Genomic DNA, 15,539 nt, shown 5'->3' on the forward strand with positions numbered 1-15,539 from the left:
ATTTTTAATTAATTCTAAATAACTAACCAACCAACAACACAAAACCTAAATTATAACTAACTAGGCAGTAACCCAATCTATACGAGTAACTAACATTTCGATTTTTGTCATTTCTTTCCAAATCAAGTTGGGGCATATCATTAAAAATACAATCCTTTCTAAGATTAGTGTCAACAATAAAGACATGGACAAGAAGTTTTCATCACCAAAAAAACAACGAAACCATAAACTTCTACTATAGCATAATTTCAGTAACATAATAACGGGGAACAACACATGCATCCAAGATACTTTATTTCAACCAACTCCAACATAAACCAATTCATGAAATACTCCCATTGCCCCTTTCTCCATTAATCTCAAACAGAACAGTTCTGAAAGATGTGTGTGCTTTTAATTTATTTGTCAAGTAAAAGGTGAATTGAACACCATTTAGCACAAAAACTGAAGGGGCCTGAAATCACAATTCATAAATAAACCTGTAGAAACTTCAACATAAACGGGCCACCCTAACACACAAAGGGGTGGTTACAATTACATTGACCTGAATGACAAAAAAAAATTAACTTCACCTGGGCCCAACACAATAAAAACGCGTACACTTACCTGACAACAGAAAACGACACATTATTATGATATACGTAACGCATGACACGATGAAAATAATGATAGGATCATAGGAGTGGACGGTACATTTTGTCAAATATTAGTATCGTCGTAATGCTCGGTGTTTGTTTCCACACTATACTAAGGTGTCAATTCATGCCCTGTTTCTTTTCTCTTTTCTTAGTTCCAAGCGAAAGAGCATGTTGTCTCCGACTCTGAACACCCTCAGTCATGGTGGGAACGAGTTCCAACAAGGAAGCTTCGTGTACGATGCTGAGGATATTCCGTTTGGTACGCTGTGGTGGTTCGTTTATGCCGGAATCTCTTGCTTGCTTGTGCTCTTCGCTGGAATCATGTCTGGTCTCACTCTTGGTTTGATGTCTCTGGGACTCGTTGACCTTGAGATTCTTCAGCGTAGTGGATCTTCCACTGAGAAAAAACAAGCTGGTAAATCGCTTTCTTAGTGAATTCTAACAACTTGGTGCTTTGTTATTTGGTTGTTCACTTTTGGCTTCACTCTGTAGCTGCTATTTTGCCAGTTGTTCAGAAACAGCATCAGTTGCTTGTTACCTTGCTTCTTTGTAACGCTTGTGCCATGGAGGTATTTGAAATATATTATTATTTTTTGGAAATTCAATTCTTCTGAAACGGTCTGTTTTTTTAGCTATATGATGGCTGTGCATAAAAGTGTTCATTTATTAATTTATTTTTTCCTAAGTAAGTTTTGTTCTTTTTAGAGAAATTTTTTTCTTTGAACATTTAACTAACTGTTGGCCTTTCAAAGGGTTTAGTGCTTCTGCCAACAATATTGCCGATACTTTCAGTAACCAAATGATACATGATATGGTATCTTGAATTTGGAATGTCTACAACAGTATATCTTGCTGGCATATATTCATCGGAGAATTCTAAGGATTTAATATTCATCCAAATTTGGTGTAAGAAGTGTTACACTGTTAGTGAATCACATAATGGCAATTATTTAAAGAAGATTAAAATTAATGCAATCATGTAATGTCAGTAAATGATATAATTGTTACTACAACTAATGAATATCGGTGGATCCTTCATCTCTGCGTTTCCTTTCATGCCTTTTTGATTTGCAGGCACTTCCAATTTACCTTGATAAAATTTTTCATCCTATTGTAGCAGTATTGTTATCTGTGACTTTTGTTCTAGCTTTTGGAGAGGTACAATAATTTTTCCAATCCAGTTTACTTGGATCATATAAGCAGGTCATTGCACTGACTGTTAATGCCACTTGGGCTTAGGTTATCCCACAAGCTATATGCGCACGATATGGGCTCTATGTTGGTGCTAATTTTGTGGGGCTTGTACGTGTCCTAATGATTATCTGTTATCCAATTGCTTACCCTATTGGAAAGGTGAGTCTAAATTCCAACTTTAATTGAAGAAATTATACTAAAGTCATCAATTTATAATAGAGCATAAAGGTGATACATAATTTCATCCACCTAGTAGAATTTGATTCTTACAGGTTTTATGAAATTATGATTCTAATTATTTAATCAATTCTATGTTCAGATAGATCATTCTGAGTTTTTCTGATTGCACAGTAACCTTATGCCCTATGGTAAAAGGGTTGGTGTTAGAACAATTTGGGAGTTGGGTTATCTTAGGTTGAACCACTCAGTGTAGTCATATTAAGTTAATTTAATTTTTCCTGGAGGCATCTGCTATATACAGTTCATAATAGTGGACATTTTTTTACTTAAAACAAATCATGGCTTTTGTAGTGCTATACCTTTATGCTTCCAGGTTCTAGATGTTTTGCTTGGACACAATCATGCACTGTTTAGGCGAGCACAGTTGAAAGCCCTTGTATCAATCCATAGTCAAGAGGTAATCTGCTTGAATTACCACGTGCATTTTATACAGCTTCCTTTTCAAGTTGAGTAACCACTGGATTTTTCTGAAAATATGTTTTAGTAATGGTATTTTAATCTTTTACCATGTTAAAAATGATTTTGATAACATAATATAAAGGAATTATGCTAATTTCACCATGAAAGATTTCAAGTTTCGTCAATTATCTTCAGTCTCCCTTAAATTCAATTTCCTGACAATTTTAGGCTGGTAAAGGAGGTGAACTCACTCATGATGAGGCAACAATTATCAGTGGAGCACTGGATCTCACTGAGAAGGTAGTCACTGATTTGGAGAAAGGCATCTACATACATACATACATATATGTATTTGCTTTGTTCTAAAATAGAAAATATTTTTAAATCGTTATGCAGACAGCAGAGGAGGCTATGACACCAATTGAATCTACGTTTTCGTTGGATGTTGCTTCCAAATTGGACTGGTGTGTTTGTTTTTATAAGTTTTTCTGTTCAGATCTATGTAGCAGACACAGAAGGTCCAGTTATTTTTAACCAAAGTATTGTGGATTATGTCAGTCTTACTTGACCCAGACTTATCTCACTTTATCAATCTCCTAATAAACTGAACTTGTGTATTTGAATTATATATGTGAATATTTTTCTCATTCTTTTTTCTTGTTCCATGATTTATATTGAAGTGGGTCAAATGAATGAGTTTCTAAAAGCTGGTGTGCTGCAGCTCTCCTGTTTGGACAGAAATTTCTCTGTTGTCTTGAATTCTACTCTCTTAGAATTTCTGCATAGTTAACTAAACACACACATAAACATAGTGAACAGGATGTTATTGGCTAGTGAGTACCAATGGCTTATTTGATTGATGAAAAAGGATGAAATGGAGTCAAATGAAATGGAATGATATTTGGTTCATTGTTTTTGTTGTTTAAAATAAGATGAAATAAAATGGGACTTGATCAAATGCATTCCATTCCCTCCAATACTTGAACTTTTTTATCTCTCTTCAATTTGGAAGTGTGTTTATTGATTAATTATATTATAATGCAAAAAGCATATATATATATATATATATATATATATATATATATTTTGCTTAACTGATGATGTCATTCAGTTCTTTCCTATGCCCGAGTACCAAATTCTGTGAGGATTTCTTTATGACTTTATGCATATAATATATGCTTGTATTTCATAAAATGCATTGCTTTATCAGATATATCACATTCCTTTTTTCTTTGGAATGCTTAAAAAAGGTTATCCTTTTTAGTACAATAGTTGTGGTTAGTTTTGAATTGAGGGTCAGGTTAACTTCTACTGAACCATTCTTTGATTAAGGCAGTTGAATTTTTGTGGACAACATTCCCAAAAACGAGTGAAGAAAGGCCGTCTAATTACCATTCTTTCTAATGAGTTTTGACCTGTGACATGTCATTGAGACCACACACATTTCTGACAATAAGTATGTATATTAGAGCTGAAGTAAAGTCATATACTTCTTTTTTGCTGCTATATCATAGGGAAGCAATTGGGAAAATTCTTGCTCGAGGTCATAGTCGTGTCCCTGTATACAGTGGAAACCCCAAAAACATAATTGGCCTCTTACTAGTGAGTGTTTATATATGGTGTATCCAAAATGCTTAAAAAGTTTGTTTTGTAGGTACATGCTTCTATAGACAGTTTTTCACTTTATAATTTCGTAGGTAAAAAATCTTCTTACTGTAAGAGCTGAAACAGAGACACCAGTTAGTGCAGTTTCCATCCGGAGGATTCCAAGGTTTGACCAAGGTGCCGTTATATTTCATCTTTCAAAAACTTATTAATTGACCTAAAGTATTGTTCATAAACAACCCAGGGTTCCAGCAGATATGCCTCTATATGACATTCTCAATGAGTTTCAAAAAGGAAGCAGCCATATGGCAGCTGTAGTCAAGGTTACAAGACCTCATGCAACTGGTGATATTGAAAAATCCAAGGATAAAGAAGTCATCAAACATAGTTCTCAACTAACTATGCCATTGCTAACCAAGACTTCTGAGAAAACAAAAAATGTTGTTGTCAATATTGACAAGCCTCATAAGCATGCTGCAGACCAACAGTTTCAAAAAGATGGCATTGCAACAAATGGTGTCCACCACTTTTCAGATAATGCTGAAGATGGGGAAGTTATTGGCATCATAACCCTGGAGGACGTTTTTGAAGAACTTCTGCAGGTACCATCTACTTGCACATTGCACTAGTCACATCTTACGTGTCTTCAGCTCCCAGACTAAGAATTAGAATTATGGATTAACTGCTAGCAACTTGGTGATACACTTACATTTATTATCACCCTTTTTAGCTTATGTCAATTAGATGGGATTGTTGAGTGTGGTGCTACAACGAAAATAAAAATATGTTGCCCTTGCTAATATTTTTCATTCATGCAGGAAGAAATTGTGGATGAGACTGATGTGTATATAGATGTACATAGAAGGTGATCTAAAATTTCTAGTTTTATTTTTCTTCTTAATCTATTGCGTCCCCTAGCTTTTGAGTGATTACTGACTAACTGAATGTGGAATGAACAATGAATTTGGCAGAATACGTGTGGCTGCTGTTGCAGCTGCTACATCTGTGGCACGAGTTCCATCTGCCCGAAAGTTGACAGGTCACAAGCCTGTAGTAAATTTGAATTAGTGTTACGGTCTCTCTCTCTCTCTCTCTCTCTCTCTCTCTCTCTCTCTCTCTCTATGTTGGTATAGAAACATGACCATTACGGATCCATTTCTTCTAAGTTTGGTAGAATTTTGAAAGAGTTGATGTTTGAAAGCAATAACTTTGAAAAAACTAATGTGAAAAATGGTTTGTATCTGGAAAGGATATTTTAAAAGTGAGTTTTAATCGTTGTAACTTGCAAGTATATGTATGCTTATAAAATTTTTCAAGTATCACACTCAAAATGAATTCGAGTAAATTGTAAGCTAAAATATTTCATTTCTCTCCAAATAAATTGTACTTGCTGTAAAATTACTTTTGTGAAAGAAAAAAAATGTCAAGTGGACAATCGTACTGATTTTAAAGATGGAAACTAGATTATGAGAGCAACAAAACAGCTATGTTGGGGCATTTTGCATTGTGTACTAAATTTATTATGTCAATTGCAAATAATTATTTTTGGCCCATTGCACATAAACTTTGAAGTACATGACTATTCTGATTTCTGCATTAATTTATAGGACGAGTTCTGCTAGAGTTCAGGTGAAAGATGATTTCGAAATCATCAAATATAAATACCCTGCTTGCTATAGATTAAATTTGGAGCTCAAGCTTTCCCCCATTTTTCCTTTTCCGTAATCTAGATATTCTACTGGTAAATTTCTCTGAAACTATGCCTGCTACTAAGTCAATTTTCCAGCCTCTCATATCAATCTTCAGTTAGTCAAATTATACTTTAATTAAAAATCGTTGCAGATGCATAAAACACGTGAAGCTTTTTCCCTAGATGTTTCCATATATAGAATTCTGGTAACAATTATAGCAAATTTATGGTTGATACTTGCTAGTATGAGATCATGTAAATATCTAGATATCTTGTTTTGAAATAATGTTGCTTTCCTTCAGGGGAATTAAGCAAGCAGGTTAAAGTTAGATGAAGATTTTGGAGAATGATGTACATTTAAGGATAATTTCAGGATCTCTGATGGAGCCTGTAGGGAATTTAAGATGAGCTTAAATCAGACCACTCTTCCTATATATAGTTATGTGGCCACTAGTGCATTTTGATGTTTGGATGGCATAATACAGCATGGAGATGTTGGTCGTGATTTTTATTTTTCAGTTTTTTATGAGCAAGTAGGTCCCCGATTTCAGAAAATAAATTCTTATCTTTGACACATTTGTTATCTAAGCAATTTTGTTTTAATCAAATCAATCGTACTTCTTGTCTATAATATGCACAGTTGTGTTCCTTCTTGTGAGTTAAAATTGCTGCATATAATTTGGACTTGGATCCCCTCCTGTTGTGCATCTCTCTGCAGCAAAATCACAGCCTTCAAATTTCCATCCAAAGGTTATAAAATATTATAATGTTTTATTGTTACTCAATCACACATTCAACTATAGGTGAATTTTGTATTGGAGAGGGTTGCACGCTGTAGAGGATCTATTTTGATATAATTTCCAATATATCATAATCTCTATACTGTTTTGTCATTAAACTTTTGATGTTTGGGATCAGGTATAGTATGACAAGGATGATGATTATGGTGTCAATGAAATGGCAAAGAAAAAACTAGGCCAGAAAAATGCGTGTTTCTTTTAACAAACTGACACATATAAGCTTAGTTTGTGTCTTGGTATCTTAGAAGGAGATTGATTTGTCACTTTCTATTCACGTGAATAGTTCCATGTCATCTAGCCACTCTGATACAACTAGAAGTTCCAAAATAGCTTTCCTTTCAAATCTTTTAAGTCTTTTCTACACTATTTTGGTGAAGCAAAGAATAAAGGGTTCACCAAGTAATAAAGTTTTGGTGTACCATACTCGATTCTCAACCTTGCGTTTGTGGAGGAGTTGTTGGAAAAATTATAAGTTGTTTTGGAAGAATGAGACGTAGAAAGAAGAGGATTTTTTTAAAATAAAAAATGTATATACAAGAGGATTGTATTTCAAAACTTAAAAAAAAAAATAGATAGGGACAATGTCTAATGTTCTTAAAGGTAATTATTTAAAGTTTCAAAGAAATGAATAACTAACATAATTGAAAAAGATAATTAAGTTATAAATGTGATGAAAAAGTTTTAAATTAGAACAACAAAACAAAAAGAAAAGAAAAAGAAAGAAGAAGTAAGTCAAAAATTAATTTCAATTTAAGGTGATATCGCATGAAAGTCACATTTAATCTTTAATGTAGAATTATTATTTTTTATTATTTACAATTAAATTCAACACAAAATTTACATTAATTTTTTATTTTTTTACCTGAGTCTTTTCTTTTCTTTTTTTGTTAAAATATTCTTTATTTAAAAAGTTTATTTAAGTTCACGCTTACAAAAAATTTATAATAAACAATAACGATGATCAAAATTGATTTGAATTTTCTCATGTTGCAGAGTGCATGCTATTATCATGTTAGAAGGTTGATTTTTATGTGATAAAAATTGTCTTTTTCTCTCCGACATGACCATATTATGTTAGTTATAAACATGGGAGGAGTCAAATTTAGAATATTCTGTTAATAACTACACAAAAGAAGCAGATGAGCATACTAAGAAGAAGATAATAAATGAAGAATGTTTTCTTTAATGCACAAGGCCTGTCCCTTTTCATCTTCATAAATGAATAAAAATGTTATGACTTGAAGTTTCTACGGCTGTGTGAACGTTTTGTATCAACAATTAATGCACGAGGTCGTTGTGCAGTTGTTGATTTCAGATAAGGTAGCATAATCTTTGAAAAGAATGACTTCAGACCATCCTCTATGGTACTTGAGTGGTCTGATACTTCAAACTATAACATATATCGCTATTTGTTTTAGACGTCATCTAAAATTGTATTTTTAGGAATTTTATTCGATTAATATTTTTTCTCTTTCAAATATTGAAGTTATGTTTCATCAAAACTTTGAGATCTATGAACATCAAGCATCCTAAGTGCTAACAATATATTTTTTTAAATAATGGCAAACCTTTAATGATTCGATGAAATGTTTCCATTTAAACAAATCAAAGTATCATTTTCTCGTTTAAACATATGTGTTTGATTGTATACTAAGTAATATAATTATCAAAGGAAAGTGAATTAAAGTAAGTCAATGAAAAGGATATAGTGGAAATATTATCCTCCTTTCATGTTACATCAAATCTTATTTTCGAAAATCTAATTATCAAGAAAATTGTTTTTTCTTTCAGAGGTAGGAATTGAGAGAGGGGGATAAGATTGTAGTTTTTGCATACCGTGATCCTTACATATTCCTCTAAATTTACCACTAAATTTTTAACTAATCACAAGAAAATAGTTTACTTAAGAATAAAAATACTATAGAAAATAGTTTATTCTAAATATCATTTAGCTTATTGAAAACTAGTTTTCAATAAATTTTTCTATTTTTAATCTTAACATTTTAAACAAATTTACACACATAAATTAATCTTAACGCTCTATTTATTTATTTAATAAATTTTAATTAATTGTATTACTAATTTTATCAAATTATTTTAATTTAAATTAAATTAAATAATTTATCAACTATAACCTATATCCTGCAATATTCAAGCTTTCAGTTAATTTTACTTGACGAAACTTTAATCAGACAACGCTTAAAAATGTTATTTTTAACAAAGGTGTTTGCAATTCAATTTAGATTAATTTTAAGACAAAAAAAGTGTCATATCCAATTGTAAAGAAGACTTATGATTTGGATTGATTTTTTTCTTCTTCAAATTTTACCTTATTTTTTTTAAGAAACAATACTTTTTCTTTCTGTCAGTAAAAAATAAACAATACTTTGTTAGTATAACTTATCAAAATAAATTATTTAAAATTTATCTTAATAAATTTCATCATTAAATTTTAGGCTTAAGTTATCATTTAAAAAATTATTAAATAAGTATGTAAATAAATAATTATCTAAATGTACCCATAGTAAATATAATAAATTTTAACTTAATTCATTTAGTTTAAGAATATTTTATTTTTAAATAATTTTATCACCTCACTTCACCACATGTAAATTTAATTTTTAGGATATTAATACTTAAAAACAAAAATAACTTTCTTTGACCTAAAAAAAATTAATATCACTGAGAATTATTGAAATAATGGCATGCCCATTTCTTGTTTTTCTTATGTCTTATGTCTCACGTTGCTCACTTCATATCATAGTTAAGTCTTTATTTACTCTATTATTTCTCCTTTGTTAGTCTCGATTAGTGTTAGAAGTATGAGCTACTGGCTAAACACATAAAACGCGTGTCGTTGGTTTGGTCGAACGTAGGTGTGTCATAAAAATCCAACTTCTTCTAAATTCCAAGACTTTTTGTAGACAAACTTTAATTTAATGTACTATTTTGTAGCATTTATATTTAAGATTTTAATTTGTTACATGACATTTCTATAATGATCCAATAATAACATTTATACCGTAGAGTGCATAGTTGAACTTCTTTCTTTCTCTTTTATGTGCCTCATTCCTTTTTTGGGTAATAATTGTCACAGGATCTAACATGTGTTAACCTTATTGAACGCAGAGTTCTAATGTATTGTTGTATTAGCTTTAATATTGTATTTGGTTTAAGAAAGAAAATAAAATCGGAAAAAGAATAGATAAAAATAAAACAGTAAGAAAATGACTAAAGCTTTAATTTGTTTGATGTAAAAAATATATTAAAAAATAAAAAGAAATAATTTTTTCTTGAATAAATAATCATACCCTTAAAAGATTATGAAGTGTTGTAAGTAAAGAGAATGAATAAGGAATAGTAAAAATCTCTCTCATATACTTTCTCTCTAACTTTTGCAAGATTATAATTTATGCAAGTCTTACACAAAACACTTATTTATTATTATTTTCTTGATATAACTAAATTATGGAGGAGTTAAAATTTTATCAAATTCTTTTTCTCTCACTTTTTTTTTTCTTAGATACTAACCATAGTATATTAAAAACACATTAATATTGCACTAGAAATTCATCTAATTCTTACCTTTATGATAGTAACTTTTTTTATGGCCTAACATTCTTCATATCTCCTTTACTAACAACGCCACTTAAAAGTAATCCTTTGATAGAACAATAATTACCAATAACAGTCATGCCATTATTGCTACGCTTGATAACATATTAGAACAGTCCACCATTATTATCATTTAAAAGAAAAAAGAAAGAGAGAGAGGAAAAAGACAGAAAGAAGAGCAAGATCATTGGAAGAGAGTTAAGAATAAGTCGACATCTTGAGTGTGGGTTTGGTTGCTCCAGTGCTATGATTGTGACCAAACAGCAACTTGTTTTTTTAAAGACTAAAGAAGTCTGCGAAAGTGGTTCTATAAAATGCTATGTTCCTATATTACACAGTGAGAAATTTTGTTTTATTTTTTAATGGTATTCACTTTGCCACGGATCCAAAAAATTCAAAGGCTGAAACCTCGAGCTTTCAGTTTAACAATAAAACCTTTGACTTAAATTATGTAGATTTAAATATATTTCTAATTCTTAAAGCGTGAAGTTTATTATTTTAAAATTATTTTTGTTAAATACAAAAAATAAAAGTAAATAAATTGTTCATACAAACTAAAACAAAAATAATATTATATTTTTAAGAAATAAAACGTATTTAAGCCGTTATATCTTTTCTCTTGAATCTGAACTGACATATCAATGCAATTTAAAAATGTGATTGAGCTCTTCCTTTAGTAAAAATTGATAGACCACTGGTGGAACCTGACTTAAAATGTGATAAACCTGAATTACATATTAATTCCATAAATTATAAAATCCTAATCAAATTAAAATAGAAAAGCTTAACCTAAATGAGATATAAAAAAAATCTCGAATAAGAGAAAATTAAATTTCTGCTAATTAATAATTTCTAAATAATTCTTATAGATTCCACGGCACTACAAATGAAATAGGATCTGGTTGGTAACCCATTGACCCAAGTTGGTCGTTGCTCACGTTAGCAAATGGTTGCACTAAATGACCAACTTTCTTACAAGACAACAAGTTTACCAGAAACATTTGTCAATTAAAATTTTGTACTCTTAACTTCGGTGCAGCGGCATCAATTTACCACAAAACTAAAAAGCAAGGACTGAACTTATTTTAACAAAATGAGTGTCATGTCAAATACAATCAATGAAAACTGGGGCCTGAGATCGATCGATCGATCTTAAAATTAATTTAGCTCAGCATGTTTAACTTTTTTTCTATTTATAACAGCATGTAGTTTACACATTCAAGAGGTACCCTTCTTCGTCTAATTTCTTTACATACTTACCTACCTCCTAACGTACAAGTTTGGTCTGGATCAGCATGGTTAATCAACAAAAATTCTTGAAACATGCATGCAGTAGTGGCACCAGACAGAACAGTGGTACATAGTTTGTTTACTAATAATTAATTACTCGTGCCAACATAAGAGTAAGACAGTGCATCTCCAAACGATGTAAAGCCGAGTCCTCTGTTGCCGAATGTATTTGGAGCATCTTCCCAATGGTCGAAGCTTTGAATTTGATGAGAACACAGTAGATGCTGTCATTTGCTCCATACCTGAAGGTTGAAACTTAATTACGTGGATGAAGAAGTTATTGAAGCTGAGTTAAATGCTTGTAGTCTCTGAAAGGTAATGGTACTCTAGAGGGAGAGAATAAATCATTTATATATATATATATATATATATATATATATATATATATATATGTGTGTGTGTGTGTGTGTGTGTGTGTGTGTGTGTGTATAAGAATGGAATAGCAAGTTATGTTGAAGATATGAAGGAAGGGAATTTGTGGTGGAATAGATGTTGTGGCCCATAGTTTCAGAAATGGGACATTTCCCACTGTCCACCTAAGATATCTAAGTGACACCTATGAGTCTGTCTCCTTATCACCAAACCCGCATGAGAAGGACTTCTCATCCACTTCTACTCAGTAAGGCTCTTCCTTGTCCCCCTTCAATAGTAGCTATCCCTTTACTTTTAGTTTGTGGAATGCTTATGCATCTACTCCCTACTACTAATACTGTATATGTACTCTACTGCACTACTGTTTGTGTTTTCTTATATTTTAGCTATGTTGAAAAAGATATGGTTGATATTAGATCAAATTTGGTGAATGAAATAAGTTATAATCTTTAAAAAAATGTTATAGAGTAATTAAATTATTTTATTCATCAAACATTTTATTTTAGTCACAAAGTTCTTAATTAAATAAATAAATCAATTAAATTACTCTATAGATTCTTGAATTTTTTGTAAAACTGTAAATGTTTCAATACTTTAAAAAATTTTATAATTAATGTTTTCAAGCCTTTAAATTAGTTTTAATTGAATCATTCACTACATCTTAATTAGGATTTCGTCAAATGCATGGACTTGATTATAAATTTTTAAATAGTTTAAGGGATCAGATATAACAAGTTTGATTATTTAGTGAGTCTTTCAACTATTTAAAAATTCGTAATTAGACCCCTACATTTAATGGAATTCCAACGGAATCTTGACAGAAAAGTGGTAAAAAAATAATTAAAAATTTTGGAAAATGAATTATAAACTTTTAATTTACAAGAATTTATTTACAACTTTTTTAAAGAATTCAGTAACCTATGGAGTAATTTTAATAAAAAAAATTATAAGTTTTTCTTAATAGAGAATGAAACATACAAATGTTTTATAATCTATTTAATTATATAAGCCCTATTTTATGTGTACATTACTTGGTCTAACCAATGCTTTTGTTTATTGTGAAAACATTTCACTTTAACTATTTATGAGTAAGTTCTCCTTCTATTAATGGAAATGAAGTATGATTCTAGATGACATGTAGATTTAGAAATTTAAATTTAGAAGTTGTCATTTTAAAAAAAACTACATGTAATGTTAGAATTTTAAGTTACGAAGCTGGAATTTTAACAAACCTTTACATATTAGGAGATCTTTTTTATGTGCATTGACCATGTCCTTGAAAAGAGTTACTAAGTCATGTGTTAATTTATTGAGTAAAAGAAGTATGGCTGCTTTAAATATAACTGAGAGCCAATGCAGAGATTTCAACTCATGCGTATACTAGTCTAATGTGTCCAGATTTCAACCCATGAAGACATATTCTAACAACAATGAAGTATGACATGTATGTTATCTTCTAATTTTTGCAATTATATATATATATATATATATATATGATCAATTTAAAAATTTTGAACGTTCTAACAATGCTACATAACTTTTTTGTTTGCATAATAACTATATTAATCATAAATTTTAACGGTTAATAAAATTTATTCTCATATTAAAAAATCTCATTTGATGCGCTCTCTCTTTTTTTCTCTCTCTCTCTCTATGTATATTACCATTAGTTACTCCTCAAACTTTTGTTGCGTAAAAAGTTAACTTGTACTTTTAAGAAAGTTAAAGAGTTAGATACTTCGATACAAGAAGATGATGCATGAGTGGAAAAGTAAGCTTGAGTTAAATAATTATGGGGCTTTTGTAATGTTCACGAAAAAGAACAAGAATTGTGTTGTAAAGTATAATAACCACAATAGGATATAGATATTTATATACCGTTTATGGCAATTATTGTATGTCGACCGATACTTAATCATTTCTTTTAAAACTCTATTTAATTTTAAAAAAACAATAAAATATCACATAAAATTTATCACTAAACGAGTGATTAAGACAATCATTCTACAATGACTTGTGTAAGTTACTGAAAAACAAAAAAGAACCTGTGCAGTATATAGCCGTGATATACTATTTTGGCTTAAATAAAGTTATAATTCTTTAATAATTTTTAATATGTTATTTTTTATTTAATTTAATTTTTCAAAAATTATTCTTATTTTTATTGAGTCCTTTTTTAGTTTACTAATTCTGTTATTTGATACTTATAATTAAGGTTAAAATTTTAAAAATTTTTAAAATAAGGTTATTATTCATCTTAACTTCAAGTTATATTTTTATAAGTCAAGTTATATACCACATATTTAACTACATTATGGTTTACTTCAACTTCGTCACATTTAACAAAAAAAAAAAATTAATAAATCATCAATAAAAAGTTTTATAAGAATAAAAAAATTAATGGACTTGTCTAATGAAAAAAAATCAAATGAGAAAAACATGATTTAAACCTAAACTTAATTAAGCCAGTTATTGTTATCTAAATCTTAATACTTTCTTGTTTGAAATGCATCAGGCTACACGATTTAACTCAAGTGATCTGGCTTGATAGTGAACGCAGATGTGTTCTTTTATCTTAACCTTTCGATTTTCAACCTTGAACAAGTAAATAGAGAAATTGAGTCATATAGAGTGAGCCCTAATTACCCAATAAACACGTTTATTCTCACTTGACACCAAAATTAGCACGAAATTAGTATCTTTACCCAGAAGTAGTTAATTTTTATTGTGGGAAGAAACCACACACGTGTAATTTTGCAACTTCAATTCTATATAATCATAAAATACTTTAGGACCAATTAATCACAATAATATGATTTTCAAGATATATGTGCCATTGTACATAAAAATCTTGAAACCTTTCGCAATATATTGATCACCAACCACACCTTGTTGTCTTCCGTTCAGCTAAAAGCCTGAATGTATGATTGTACTATCAAAAGTCATCCGGTTCAATCTTCTTTTTCTGAATTCCTAACCCTCGAATTGATAGTAATTAATTAATTTTAATTTTCTATGTATGATTTGTATTAAGATTAAATATTTTTATTATTTAGAATGCTAAAGTATTTCTACTTGAATTTTTTTTAAGAAATATGACAGTAAGGTGCATATTAATTTAAGAATATTTAATAAATCTGAATTTGTACATTGTTAAAATGTTTAAAAAAGTAAAAGTGAAAATATCTTATATAGCAACCCTACATGTGTGTATAAAAGGGTAGATCAATTTACATCAAAATAATACCTACGATTATTACATTATTTAGTAAATTCTATAAAGAAAATGATAATTATTTATTTAAAATACAAAGTTCATAAAAGAAATTCGAACCGAAGAGTTTCTCCGACAAACCGCTAATTATGGATGATGTGACTGATGCTTGTAGACAATGGACATTTCTTTTTGTCCACTTAGATATACCTTTTTTTCCATCTCAATCTATTGGATGACATTAAAATGTGCTTAAATCTCATATTCACATTACAACCACATTGCAAATTAAACATAGTATATACGACATTTTTGTTTAGCACTAATTAATCAACGCCAGCATCAATCAGATATTTTATTATAGTTAGTCAAAACACGATATTTTAAACAGAAGAAACTTGGTGTATACCACAACCCAAGAAAAATCTTCACAGCCTTTAGATTTGTAATGAATGTGTGGAGGGTCTGAGAGAATCATGGGC

The 15,539-nt window shown here is 30.0% G+C and overlaps 1 protein-coding gene across 1 annotated transcript; it reads left to right on the top strand.

The window, feature by feature from the left end:
- Window positions 1-753: 753 nt before the first annotated feature.
- LOC113861478 (DUF21 domain-containing protein At4g14240) lies at window positions 754-6,391 on the top strand. Its single transcript, XM_027494312.1, has 13 exons — window positions 754-1,053; window positions 1,131-1,207; window positions 1,713-1,796; window positions 1,878-1,991; window positions 2,386-2,469; window positions 2,700-2,771; window positions 2,868-2,935; window positions 3,986-4,073; window positions 4,169-4,242; window positions 4,321-4,678; window positions 4,895-4,941; window positions 5,048-5,151; window positions 6,069-6,391. The coding sequence occupies exons 1-12, from the start codon at window positions 807-809 to the stop codon at window positions 5,142-5,144; spliced, it is 1,410 nt and encodes a 469-aa protein (XP_027350113.1). The 5' UTR covers window positions 754-806; the 3' UTR covers window positions 5,145-5,151; window positions 6,069-6,391.
- Window positions 6,392-15,539: the final 9,148 nt, after the last annotated feature.

This window comes from Abrus precatorius, unplaced genomic scaffold (assembly GCF_003935025.1).
Source record: "Abrus precatorius isolate BTA unplaced genomic scaffold, Abrus_2018 Scaffold3, whole genome shotgun sequence".
In the NCBI taxonomy this organism is placed as follows: domain Eukaryota; kingdom Viridiplantae; phylum Streptophyta; class Magnoliopsida; order Fabales; family Fabaceae; genus Abrus; species Abrus precatorius.